This window comes from Takifugu rubripes, chromosome 15 (genome assembly GCF_901000725.2).
Source record: "Takifugu rubripes chromosome 15, fTakRub1.2, whole genome shotgun sequence".
Taxonomy (NCBI): Eukaryota; Metazoa; Chordata; class Actinopteri; order Tetraodontiformes; family Tetraodontidae; genus Takifugu; species Takifugu rubripes.
In genome coordinates this window covers 10,664,138-10,678,309 of record NC_042299.1, presented here as the reverse complement: position 1 = coordinate 10,678,309, position 14,172 = coordinate 10,664,138, and the positions used below count along the sequence as shown (strand labels likewise).

Sequence of the window (14,172 nt, the reverse complement as noted above, 5' to 3'; positions counted from 1 at the left end):
AAGGGGAGCAAGTGCACAGCAGCCGGGGAAAGGCCGAGCAACGTCAGGGCAGGCACCGAGCCTCAGGGTTGTTTCGGTTTTTTAATGTTTGGGATCCAGGAGAGCATCCAACGAAGCGGCAGCAGCCTGAAAGAGGAGCCGCTGGGAGGCATGAACGCTGTCCGGAGCTGGATGCAGGGAGGCGGCGTGCTGGACGCCAACACTGCCGCCCAAAGGTGAGCTCTGGCTGAGGGGAGGCAGGTCAGCAGAACCAGGACGGTGCTGGAGGAGCTCATTCGGATTTGATTCCGTGTACCAACCCACCAAAAGAAACAGTTTATCCGATTTATATTTGCAAAACAGTGATGGCAACATGTCTTTGTGCCACACACCTTTACGCATGTTTTAGGTCCAATTGGTTTTAATGAGCTCGAAGCCAAAAGGAGAAATATGTAAATATAACAGGATCACTCTTTTAAAACTTTTTGGACTCAGGAATACAAAAAAATGCATATTTATGTTGAGTAAATCTTCCAGTGTGAGAGAAGTCAGGCCCCAGTTATAACTGAGGCATATTTTTAGTCCTAAATTTATGTAAATAATTGTCATAAAAAAGGCCACTAAAAATAAATCAATAGTCAGAAACAAGCTAGAAAAAAATATGCAAATATGGATTCATTCTTGAAGCTCTTTCTATCTGCCTTTCTTTCTTTTTTTTAATAATCCCAAACTTAAATCGACCTCTTCTGACACCGACTCGTCCCCGCATGTGTGTCCGCAGCGGAGTGGGTCTGGCCCGGGCTCACTTTGAGAAGCAGCCGCCCTCGAACCTGCGCAAGTCCAACTTTTTCCACTTCGTCTTGGCTCTGTACGACCGGCAGGGTCAGCCGGTGGAGATCGAGAGGACCAACTTCGTGGATTTCATCGAGAAAGAAAAGGTGGGTGCTGAGATCCTCAGGGGTTCCTTTAATTGCACAATGTAAAGGACAAATAATTATAAATAATAAAAAACAATCATTTAAAGACGCGTTTAATTATTATTAACCATTTCATAAATTACTATTATTATCATTACCATTATTACCATTATTATTATTATTATTATTATTATTATTATATGTTCATGTTAATAATAATAAATTATGTACGACATAGAGCTAAGGGCTACATTGCTCTTTGAAACTGTTTTCTATTTATTTTCGAAATAAACCAAACATTTATTTTGGGGCATTTTTATTTTAATTTACGGCTGAATTCGTCACCACAACATGTTTTATACGAGCAGCAGCGCAGCAACGAGTCCTCTCCTCACTTGTGACAGTTTAAATTAGATGAAATGAATGTAGTGGGACAATTTACTGCCGCCTTAATTTGCCCTCCCAGCATAACCAGTAATTACAGATGAATTAAAAAAAACCCGCACACGCACAATAACGCGACGATTGCGCGCTGTGGAATTACACGGATGTCCCGTTTCAATGTGTACACGTTTATTCTGAGGAATTCAATAAGTCGGATAGAAAGTCTGCAGGCCTGCGTGTGCACAGAGGTGTTAGTTTTAATCTGCCCTAACGATTTTAATAACCGCTGTGTGTGTGTCTACGTGCGTGTGTGTGTGTTTGTGTGTTTTAAGGAGACGAGTGGAGAGAAGACCAATAACGGGATTCATTACCGGCTACAGCTTCTGTACAGTAATGGTGAGTGAGGACTCACACACACACACACACGCACACACGCACACACACACACACACACACACACACACACACACACACACACACACACACACACACACACGTGGTCTGATGGTACACAGAAAGTGACTGATGCTTTTTTTTAGGTTTAGTGAGGAATTTTGGCCTCCATGTTGCCAGAATTTCGTGTTTATTTGGTTGTCAAGGTGTTTTAAAAAAAAAATCATTTTCCCTTTAAAAGATCACCATTTCAGAGCAGCTGTTGAGGACACCTCTGTCTGGGTTCATGGTTCCATCGCTGTCACTGTCCCTACACCATGTTGGCCAGTGTGAACTGGGCTGTTTGACAGTCCAGTGTGGCAGCATGCTAGTATGGATCGCGGCATTTTGGGCCCTTTCCGCTCACACCAGAGGGAATTTCACAACTCCACAAGATATTTTTTTATGCAATGTGGGAGATTTTGAGACAATCTCTATATTTTGCACCTTGGATACGTTATGAGTGACATACCCATAAAATCAGATGACATAAATCAGAGAAATTACACCAGAAACATACATAGTTTTTAGCCGCTGGCTAAAACAAAGATAATATTTTAGCAGATTATCAGCGTTTAGGTCTATAGGGATTAGAAAATTACATTAAGCAAAAGTTTATTCCAGTTCACGGACATTAAAAAAATACCAAACGTGTTTTAAATATTCCCGCAGGCCTTTGCAGGAGCCCTTCGCGACCATCCACCTTAAACTCAGTATCAATTCTAATCCATGCTTCCTGTTTTTCTACACCTCTGATTTCTCCCTCCTCAGGCATCAGGACAGAGCAGGACCTTTATGTCCGACTCATAGACTCCATGACTAAACAGGTAAGTCAGCAACCACACACACACACACACACACACACACACACACACACATGCTGCGTGTCTCCAGGCTTCTTTTTTTTTTGGCCTGCACTTCCCTGGCTGTGATTAGAGAGAGGAGGCAGCGAGAGGGTGTTGAGGCACAGGGGCGTTACTCTGCCGCTCGCAGTAGGAAGTGGAAACATATAACAGCACCTCCGGGATTTGGTCTGTGAAGTAGCAAATATTTTCTGATTACATCTGATCTTTCTTTGAATGCCCGTGTTTTTGTTCATAGCTGACAGAGACAGAAAGACAGGCAGGCAGGCAGACAGACAGACAGACAGGCAGGCAGGCAGGCAGGCAGGCAGGCAGGCAGGCAGGCAGGCAGGCAGACAGACAGGCAGGCAGGCAGGCAGGCAGACAGACAGGCAGGCAGGCAGGCAGGCAGGCAGGCAGGCAGGCAGGCAGGTACCTTTCTTTCTTAGCTAACATAAGATGTAAAAGTTTTCAGTGACCAACGACCCCGATGATGAATCAAATCTTGATCACCGGACTCCCCCATCCTTTAGTCAGGACAGGTAAGGGGCCCAGGTGAGTGCTTGGTGGTCCACAGACGCCAGCGGCGCTCCCTCTAAATCACAGACAGACGTGTTTTGCCCGCTGCTCACAGGAGGTGTGTTGTGTAAATGATCTTATCCCAGCACTTCTGCCAGCACAATACAGCCTGGGATAAGTGGAGCAAAATGAAACAAAACGCAGCCAGGTGTGTGTGTGTTTGTGTGTGTGTGTGTGTGTGTGTGTTTCTGCTGCCTATAGGTATCTGCTCATATGCTGGTCTAAGCACTTATGAACAGGTTCAGTATAAAATGTGCATGTTGTGTGTGTGTGTATGTGGGAGAGAGAGAGAGAGAGAGAGAGAGAGAGAGAAGAACAGGTGGTCTAACAGAAACAGCTGTGTGGTTAGATGGTCAATGATGTCATATTCACTGGCCCCACCCCCAATCCAGCTTGAGAGTATAATATTAATATGAATGAATGAATAAATTCCTCTTTCTATTGGAAATATAGAACCTTTGACAAACACCATTTCCCACAAAGCCGGGGCGGTTACCGTGGCTACCGCACCGCGCTGCTCAGCTTACTGTCTGAACCTGCAACAATAGCATCATTTGATGGCTTCAAAAGAACTTCCTCCAGACAGAGACACATAATACCCTCACTGCTGGGCCGAATGGTGCTTAAAGGAAACAGCTGTAACAAAGATGGAGGAAAATAAAATAGCCTATAAATTAATACAATTATGGAAGGACATTTTAAATACAACCATTCAATTTTGGATGGAAATCAGGAACCTTGCCTTCTGACCTTGCTAACATCTTCCTGGTTTCTACTAGTAGGCCAGCACTGGTGTCATTAAAATGAGGGGGGGGGGCACCTTCTATAGTCTCTGGAATCAGAGCATCGGCGCCGTTTCATCTCCACTCCATCCTGCAAGAATAAAGCGGCTGTCACCGCGCCGCCCCCCCCCCCCCCGGATCAGTAGCGCGCTAGTCGACCTGACACTAACGCAGGAGGAAGTGTGTTCCCCTGCTTAGCGCCTCCTTGTTTACACGGCCGCATGTCACGCTACTTCAGAGGCGCCGGAGCAGGCGGCAGAGATGCTGCATGAAAGGCAGAGAGAGGGGAAGACAGAGGAGGAAAAAGCAGATGAAAGACAGAGCAGAGCAGGGGTGGCGACGGAGCGATGGAGAAGTAAACGTGGGCCGGGAAGAGAGGAGAAAGTGGCGCGCGCAGACAAAAGCGTGAGACGCCGGAGAAGGTCTTTTCCTTGTGATGTCACTTTCATTCCTGATTGGATCTTCTAGACGGCAGCGATGAAGGCCAGATTTGCTCTAGAGCCTCGTCCCTCAAGTCCAACGGGATTTTGGGAAACACGAAGCCGGTGAAATCTGCAAGATTCCTCTGCGAAGCATGAAGGGCACATGTAGCCGCGCAAAGATTCTCTGGTGTCTTTCTCTTTTTAAGTTTTGTCTGACCCAGTTCTGTTCACGAAGATGAATGCGCCCTCGGCGCCACAGAAAGATAACAATACAATAAAGGCGACGTTGGTGAAACAGTGATGCATGATGGTCCAGGGGAGGAAGCAAGTCCGCGGTGATCCCGCACTCCAATTTGCTTTAAACCATAACTGGGAGGAAAATATTACACTTGACGGAGCGGTATTAAGGAAACAGTTTCAGATGTCATGGCTGCTCAGTCGATCTCAGTGGCGTGTTAACAGCAGCGCCCTCGCTTCGACTGCGGTAGTTTCGCTGTTTATTTTGCTTTTTTGGAAGCAGGGAGTCGCTTCCTGTTTGCCTCCAGTTACACGTCACCCCCCTTTTCTTTTTGCCATTTCAGCTGTCATCGCACAGCCTCTCTTGGAGCATCTCGGCAAAAAACGTTAGCATAGCACAGCCTCTGTATGCTAACGTTTGGGTTGGGACTCGCCAATTTTCCTTTGGTTACATAACTCACGCCTGCGCCGGCTGGCTGTGCACAACCAAAGCGTGTCAGACCACCAGGAGCCCTTCAGGCTCCACATTCATTTTGTCGATAAATCTTCACTAGAGGTCTTTCAAAAATGCATGGAAAATTAGAGCTGACAGGGGCCGTGGGCTTTGAAACAAATGGGGGGCTCCAATTCCAGAAAACACACAGGGTCCTGGAGACAACCGGCTATTAGTCTAAAATGCTGCAGGCTACAGGGGTATTGTAATGGGGGCTCTCAGAGCGCGCTGCCCCAGATCTCCATTAATGCCGCCAAGTTTCAAGCTCGTCCCTGAGGACCATGAAAGGCTGTTTCTACAAATCAGGGGTTCACTCAAGAGCCTGGGCTCACACAGGGACCCCATGTGGAGCACTTTTGCCCCGGGCCCCAGTTGGAACGCTCAACACAGAGATTTTTACAATATTTGTCTTTAAATGGCCTCAAAATGGTGACTTTTGTCTTCTTTACCGGACCGTCTCATCGGGAGCGTATTGGAAATAGTTTCCAGGTAAAACAGCTGTCTGTACCGTGTCTAAAATTCCATTTTATAGTTTTTTGAGCTAAATGATCTCCGGTTCCAAACTGAAAACATGTTTGACGTCACGTCAGCAGGACGTCGGCGCTCAGGCTGTCGGGGTTTAGCTTCCCCGTGACTTCCAGAGAGCGGTGAGCTTGTCGCTCAGAGGACGTCGCTGAAGTCTGGAGTGACACATCTAAGAGCAGCGGGCCCGGAACGCACAGGCAGGGTGTGCGTGCTTCATGAGACATGGCAGCTGTGCGACAGACAGGCGAAACATCACCTGGGAAGCAGAAAATATGGACGTATAGATGCACCACTTTTTGATCCCACTTCTCATAATGAGCGCGTGATTTTCCAGATGGAGGTGTCTTGTAAAAATTGCGTGTGGGACGGGGAAAACGAGAGACTTCCTGCATGGAGACAATAGGTGTGCACGTGAAGAAGAGGTGTTGCACTGCCTGCTCTTTAGGTGAGGTGGGATCTAAAGCTGTCACCCAACATACCTCGCCTCCAAGTAGAAGCTGCAATGTTGTGAAGACGTCCTGGGATGTCAACAAAGCTTTTACAGGATGCAGTTTTCCAAGAAACGTGTTACATTAGCGAGTTGCAGTTAACTCCGCGTGAGTAACATTTCCTTCAATGTCTTATTGTTGTCTCTTTTTGTGTTTCCTGTTTTTCAGCCGATCATCTATGAAGGCCAGGACAAGAACCCAGAGATGTGCAGAGTGCTGCTGACGCACGAGATCATGTGCAGGTGGGGACCAGTGCATCAAATCTAATTCCTCCTCCAAGATCTCCCTCCCCTAGAAACAATCGCTCTTCCACGCTTTATATTGGAGAAAGTCTATTTCCTGCACACACTCACACAGACTTAACGGCACAGTTTCAAGCGTGCACACACACTCAGATACATGAACTTCCAGCTCCAACTGTAAGCTAAAGATGAATATCTTTTGAAATAGTTTCGGTGAAAAGGTTTCTATTTTTAGAGCCAACATATCCTATACATGCTGTATGTGTGTGTGTGTGTGTGTGTGTGTGTGTGTGTGTGTGTGTGTGTGAGTGTGTGTGTGCCCGTATGTGTGCACGTGTGTGGCTTGGTTAATTAGGACACAGAGAAACTCATTAGTCAATCTGAACTCTCCTGTTGTTTCGCGTCTAACAAATGGGCCTTCCTCCAAAATCTGACTTTAAAATATAAGCAGTGGTTTCAAACAGGCGCACGCACGCACGCACGCACACACACACACACACACACACACACACACACACACACACACACACACAGAAACAAAGATGTATGCACAAGCACACAGTTCTTTGCACCCCAATTGCGATAATTCAAATTTAGCACATGAATTATGTTGTTCTTTTTCTCTTCCCAGAGTAACTTTAAGTGTACCCATATAAGGGAGGAGGGGGGTCATCCATATGCACACGCAGGAATTCCACCGTGGAATCAAAGGCAATCATTTCATTTTATAGCTGCACTGAATATTCCTCAGGTGGTGCGACGGCAATTGAGACAAATTCCCGTATAATTCATACAGAATTTACGGATAAACTGTGTTTGGCCGCAGCGTGTAAATCACCGCTGCTCAACATGTTTGAGAATACATTATGGCCTCGTACGTTCTGCTGCTTTAACATTTGCGGCAGGAGGACGTGCACGCAGGCGGCACTTGTGCAGCGGGCGCAGGTCACAGTCACGGCCGCCGCCTCGTGTTGTGCACGCTGATTCTGCAGCGGAGGGCCTCGCACACAACAGCACGGAGAGCCCGGGGTGTCCATTAATCAGTGCGGCTCACTGTCATGTCGGGGCTATTAGCCATATGCTCCCAGCCAATCTGCCGTCGCACAGACCTGAGCCTGTCTGGAGCTCCAGCAGGATCACGGGACAGGTTTCACACCAGAATGGATGATAGAGGCTGGTTCCAGAGGTTGGGGCTGAAACGACATTTGGTCTGTACGGGACGCTTCATGCAAATATCCCAGAGGAAGTCGGTGTTATTGCAGTCGTCACGGAAGTTTCCCTTTTTGCAGCGTCAGCAAATTCTGCGCAAATAGCTTCCAGAGATGTTTATCTTAAAATTAGAGCTATAGCGATCGGTTGTTGCGCAATCCAACAATACATTTAGAGCTACGACCAGCGAGTTTTTCCTTTCTGCTTCGACTCCGTTCCATCTTTGGTGGACTGAAACGCGTATGTGTGAAACGACCGGCGTGATGTTTGAATATAGTTATTGGTCCAGCTGCTGTGTTTTGGAGAAGCAGTTCAGACATAAAGAATCCAGGCAGCTGCAACCTGCGAACGTTTGGAATTTCTCCCAGATCGATGATGTAAGAAGGAAACTGATGATGAAAATGGATAAATGTTTCAGCTGGGTAACCCTGAAGCTGTTGTAAACTTAATTACTCATATTTTCACACAAAGAACTGCTCTCTCTCTCTCTGTCTCTCTCTCTCTCTCCTCCCCTGGGCGGAGAGGCGATGGGGACAGATGATTAGATCACCCGGATCCAGAGCAATAAGTGCTACATTACCCCGTCCCACCCCTCGTTTTCCTTCCCGCTACCCCTCCATTTACACCATCTTCCACTCTGCTGCCCCCCTCTTCCTCCACTGCCCCCCCTTTATCTCTCCTCCCCATCGGCCCTCCCCTTCTCACCTCCCTTCCCGTGCTTATTAGCTTTCCTCTCTTTACCCTTGCCTCCCTGTCTCATCAGATGCCCCCCACCCCCACCCACCCCCACCCTTTCTCGGACGTCTGGTGCTGACCCAGTTCATAGAGTAGCAGAAAGAAAATGACAGAGCGAGCAGAAAGAGCGGCGGACAATGTGTAAGGTGTAACATATCAGGCTCTTTCTTTCCCCCTCTGCCATCTGTGACAGTGGGGAACCCGAGACGTCTCTCCTCCCTCTCCTTCCCACCCTCTTGTTTCAGATTTTCCCTCCCACGCTCACCCTTTCACTCCCCCCTGCTTTATTCGTCCTCAACTGCTTACAGGTTTTTGCATAATTGATGCACACAAGCGCGCTCTGAATGACTCCCAGTGTTGTTCCTGTGTTGGGTCTCCACCCTCCTCTCACCTGATCATCAGTAGGCAGCGGTAGTGCGGACACGCCCCTGGAAACATTGTCAATTATAACGGTTAATCATCTGCATAGAGTCTAAAGGAAGCTCGACAACATCCTCTCATCAAAGGACTAATCCCCTCCTCCTCCCGTTGTTCTGCTCCGACTTTAAAATAGAACCAGACAAGCTTGTTGAGACTCGACAGGTGATGCTACAGGTAATCTTTGTAGCATCGCAAAGTCACAGAAACCAAAATAACAAAATGATTCTAAGGAAACTTTAAGGATTTCTGTATAGGAAAAGGTGGCTATGCAAGCTGGTAGATTTGATGGACACACACACACACACACACACACAGAGGAGAAAGGGTGGAGAATAATCTGATTGTGTGGGTGAATTAGGGGGTTCTTTGGCTGGTTGCCAAAGATCGGCATGATCTCACTCTCAGGATGAGCTGACCCTTCTCCGCTGAGAGTACCATCGGATAGATTCAGGCTTTTTTGGGGGGGAAAATTCCTTCTTCCCAATGCAGGAAGGGGATCACGGCGAGTGAGTAAGGGCGCGGCCAGTGCACACAGATATATATTCAAAGCTAAAGGAAGCCAAGTTGTTGCTGTCCACCTAAAACCAATGAAGGGCTGATTGGTTGTATTTTAGAAACCTGATACCTTGGCTCCACCAGCTAATCGGCACAGCTCATGCTAGCTAAAATCAGAGGGTCTATGGTCAATACCTTCCCTTTAGTTTTGTTTTCTCTGGCTTTTGTATCGTATTTATCAGATAAGACTGTTCCAAACCTATTTAGCTGAAATTGAGGGTGAATAAAACCAGATTTGGTTGCCTTTCTTGGTATCACAAGTGGGTGGATGAGACAGCAAAGACAAAGCCAGATATTGTGACACCAACATTTACGAGTTGCAGCTGAGGACGTCCTTTTGTTGCGCGAACGCTCTGCGGTTTGGACGAGGAAGGACCGCGGTTTGGGTCGCAAAGTCTCCTTTGTTGAGGTTAGGGAGCAATCGTGGTCATGTTTATACAAAAAAGCTGTGACTTTGTGGCTCGCTAACAGCATTACCTTGATTTCTGCGCCGCTGATGGGACAAAATAACCCTGCTGGGGCTTCATTGGAGCAAGGGTCATGTTAAGGGCGGCGCGTGAAGCTCGCTCAATTGGCAAACGTCCCTGTATATCTCGTTGGGATTCCATTGCGGCAAACAAGGCAGCACCTGTGAGAACTGAACTAGTCACCGAGGTTGACGCACAACGTGCTGTAACATAGGACCTGAACCCCTGTGTGTCTTCCCTGATTCTTCTCTAACTCTTTATTCTTCTGTCATCCCTTTCTTGCAGCCGGTGCTGTGACAAGAAGAGCTGCGGGAACCGTAATGAGACGCCCTCAGACCCCGTTATCATCGACAGGTACCGCTTCTCTCTCCTCACACTCACTCGACAAAACGTGCTGACCCGCGTGATCGGCAGCGTGTGCTTTCATGATGCCGGATAGATCAATGGAGGGCGGGGCTTTCCGATAGTGGTTTCACATTTATGGGTCCAAGAGCAGGAAGTGGAATTCTGGGATGCTCACGCTGACGGAGGAGCTTGGTTGGAGCTCCTTTTTTGGCAGATTTACATGGAAACTACAGACATGAGGGTGTTTCATGTGCAAAACACAGCGGTGTTTACCTGCATCAGCTGTAACGCTTCTGTACCTGTTTGAGGGGTGTAGCCCCCCCCCCCCCCCCCAAATCTGTTGTGATGGAGTGCTGAAGTTGCCCCTCCCTCCCTTCCTCTCATCCTTTCAGTCGCTCCTACTCAGGAAAAATGGGTCACGAGGAAAGAAAAAAGTGACAGAAGAAAAAAAAAGAAGCAGAGATCCAACCTCATTTTTATCTGATTTCGTCTTGGCAGTTGTTGTAACCCAAGTGAACGTGTGTGTGTGTGTGTGTGTGCGTGTGTGTGTGTGTGTTTGTGTGTGGATGTATGGCTGTTTTACTGAACAGTATTACATATTAAAATATAGAGCTGAAACTATTTGCAGCATCTGATCTGACATTCTCAGGACATCACAGTATCCCTTTAGCTCGGCGGTGTTTTTGTTGGTTATCGTAGACGTGTCAGCTTACAACCCCATTATATATTTGCCTGGAAGGTGTGTGCACATGTGTGTGTGATTGTGTCAGGGGGGTGGTTGGTTATGACTTGGGCTGGGCCACTGGAAGAATAGATGATATATTAGACACAAAGTGACAGAATAATAGACACATAATCACGATGTGGGTGATACTGGACCGTTAGCTTTGATGTAAACGCCGAGTGCACATATGTGTGTGTGTGTTTGTGTGTGTGGCTGGAGGAGAGGACCAGAGTGAATTGTGGGAGATGTCAGGGAACTTGGTCAGCATGGAATGTCAAGGTTACCGTGGATACCGTGGGATACTTCCTGTATCCCCCCGAAAAACACACACAGTGGTTCACAGCCCCTCAGTGAAACATCTGGACCAGTTAAAGAGGGTTTGAGATGGGAGGAAGAAGTGTATCACTGCCTGGAATATTGGTCCAACCTAAAGAAAAGAGTTCTGGTTTAATTAGTGATGATGATGTAAAAAAAAACATCAAATAGCTGCTTTTAATCACCAGGTGAGAGATAACGTAGAACTTCCTGTTTACATGTGATGGACAGCTCATTACGAGGCGTCAGCGTGGATATCAGCCTGGGTGAGCCCTTCTGTAAGTGTGTGACTGACAGCTCGCTTATGATGCCGGCCCATGTGCGTGTCTGTATGCAGACCTCTGGGAGTGTATGGGTCTGTGTGTGTGTGTGTGTGGCCCAGTTAATCTGTGTTGTAGCTCGCTGAGTGTCCCGCTGCCTTTCGGGGTTAATATAAGGTTAACAACATGCAACGATATCCTATCATACGCCTGCTTGACTCCTAAAGAGCCACATCCACTCTCCTCCTGCTCGTGTGTGTGTGTGTGTGTGTGTGTATGTGTGTGTGCACCATTCACTCTCCTCTCTGTGCATCTCCTACAGTCTGTTGTCAATAACTCTTCATCTCCCTTTTGCATTTCTTTATCCTCCAACATTTCCCCTTGCAGTCTTCCTCTTCCTCTCCTTCCTTTCTTACTCATTCAGCCTCTCTAAACCTCCCTGCCCCCCCCCCCCCTTTTTTGACTGTTTTCTTTCCCTCAGGCCCAGCGGGGTTACCTACCTCACTGTTCACTTTACTGGCAGTTTAGATGTCTCTCTCTCGCTCTCTTTTTGTGTGTGTGTGTGTGTCTGTATTGGGGGAATTGATACCGATGTGTGTGTCCTCTCTACATAAGCCTATGGAGGGTTAAAAGGTTTCCCATGAATGTGAGTGGGTGATTTTTTTTGTACTTTGTGTGTGTGTGTGTGTGTGTAGGTCTGCATGTGTGAGATTGTGTATGTATAATCTATTAGGTTAAGAGGGGCCAGACAGATGATGTTAAAGGAGGACGGGATGGAAAAACGATAGCGGAGGTGAAGACGATAAGAGAGCATTTACAGGGAGTTAAATGAAAAAGGGAAGGGGTGAGGAGGGAGGGTGAGGAGCGGGGGTTGGGGGGGGCACGCCGAGGCAGACAGAGGAGAGAAAGGGGGTGAGGAGGAGCAGAGCAGGGTTTGTTTCAAGGGATAAGAGCTCGAGTCTGGGGAGTCCTGTCAATCAAAGCCGACTGAGTGGGGGGGGGGGTGACGGGGTGCTGTCAATCAGCTGGAGGAGGAGAGAGAGAGGACGGGGAGGAGGGGAAGAAAAGAGTTAAGGGGAGCAAGAGGGGGATCTTCTAAACGATCTCTTCATCTTCTCTGCCTTTGTCTCTCTCTCTCTCTCTCTTTTGTCCTAGTTACCAAAATATCTCTGCAAACCTGGTGTGTCACCGCTCGCTCAACTGTCACTGTCACACACACACACACACACACACACACACACACACACACACACACACACACACACACACACACACACACACACACACCCTGAATATAGTATGACCCGAGTCCCTTTTTTATCCTCGTTTCTGTCGGAGCTCCTATGACCCACATGACGAAAATACAATTAAAGATTTTTCCTGAGGTGTAATAAGGACAGTAACGAAGGAGCGCATCAGAAAGCACAGCAGGCTTGATAAGAACTGATTTGATAATCCATAATTCCGGATTTCCTTCATTTCTGGGGCCCAAGGCTGCAGGTGGAGCACACACGTGTGTTTTTCACACACAGCTGAGCTCCCTCCCTCCTTCCCTTCTCTTACACACTCATCCACCTTAAAAAACCACCAAAACACGCCACACTCCGCTACATTAGGTCATCAAAGACGGGTATTAGAAGTAGAGCCCCGAGTTTAACTCCGCGGCTGGGTCCTGGCGGAGGTTTGCGCCCTGTTTTGATCGAGGCGACGTCGCGCCCTCCTTCCTCATCTGACTAAATAGTTCAGCCACTCTTCCTTTCGACCGAAGTGGCGATCAATGAGCACGAACAAAGGCCGGGCGCGGAGGAGAATCTGATATGCAGGCGGCTCGATGTCAGGCCAGGATATGGTGAGCTTCTCCGAGGAGTCGGAGACCTGACGCAGCGTATTGGAAATCATTTGAGGCCACGGGCGTTCCAGATTACTGGATATTGTGTCATCACGGAGAGAAAAAGAAAAACCCATGAAGCCGGAGTGTCAGCACAAACGGGAGACGTGGTTTTACAATGTAGCCGTATCCATCATTTCCATTCGGGTAACTGACTAATTGGCTGACAAAGTCATTAACCTACTGACTGCTTTATTTAACGACCGATTGATAAACAGACGTGATGACTGATCGACTTGATGACTGATTATGTAATCAGATGTTGGCCATGATGACTTCTAACTGCCTGTGTGTGTTTGGGAGGTGCGTGGACAACCACGCAGTTTGTGAGGAGGCACACACTCTGACTGTACACCCAGCCGTTAGCCACTCTCTCCCTCACACACACACACACACACACACACGTGCACACACATGTTTATGACACAGAGCTCTTCATTCATGATCCATGGTTGGTTGGTGGTTGGTACTCGCGTGTGTGTGAATATCTTAAGCTGTGTCATTAAAAGGCAAACAACTTTAGGAGATCTGGAAACTCCCTGTGCACGACGCACACGTGCACATGCGCGCACGCACAAGTATAAACACTGATGGGAAAGAACATGTTCCCGTCACCACAAAGTGAAAGAGTGGTGGAGGTGTTTACGGGAGGCCAGGCAGGAGTGTGTATACCTGTGCACGTGAGAGTGCACGAGTGTGAACAGGAGTTTGTAAATGGAGAAAAGAGGAGAAGGCAAATGTGCCGGCCATGCATCATTTCATTATTAATACCCGTGTTGGAATAAAAACGCTAGCCTTGTCTGATCTCACGGACGGCTGAGTCTGCAAGCACTGCGTGTGTGTGTGTGTGTGTGTGTGTGTGTGTGTGTGTGTGTGCATGTGTGTGTGTGGTGGGGGAGCAGGGGTGACACAAGTCCACAATGAGGTCTTGT

General features: G+C 47.7%; 1 protein-coding gene across 2 annotated transcripts in view; it reads left to right on the top strand.

Moving 5' to 3' along the window:
* Positions 1-84: 84 nt before the first annotated feature.
* The window catches only part of LOC101073234 (transcription factor COE1-A-like), a 54,640-nt gene continuing 40,552 nt past the window's right edge, over positions 85-14,172 (top strand). For both annotated transcript variants that reach the window (XM_003970997.3, XM_011611394.2), the window contains exons 1-6: positions 85-215; positions 761-917; positions 1,613-1,676; positions 2,484-2,539; positions 6,249-6,322; positions 9,994-10,062. In XM_003970997.3, coding sequence (XP_003971046.2) covers positions 85-215; positions 761-917; positions 1,613-1,676; positions 2,484-2,539; positions 6,249-6,322; positions 9,994-10,062 — 551 coding nt within the window. The remainder of the gene's footprint in view (positions 216-760; positions 918-1,612; positions 1,677-2,483; positions 2,540-6,248; positions 6,323-9,993; positions 10,063-14,172) is intronic.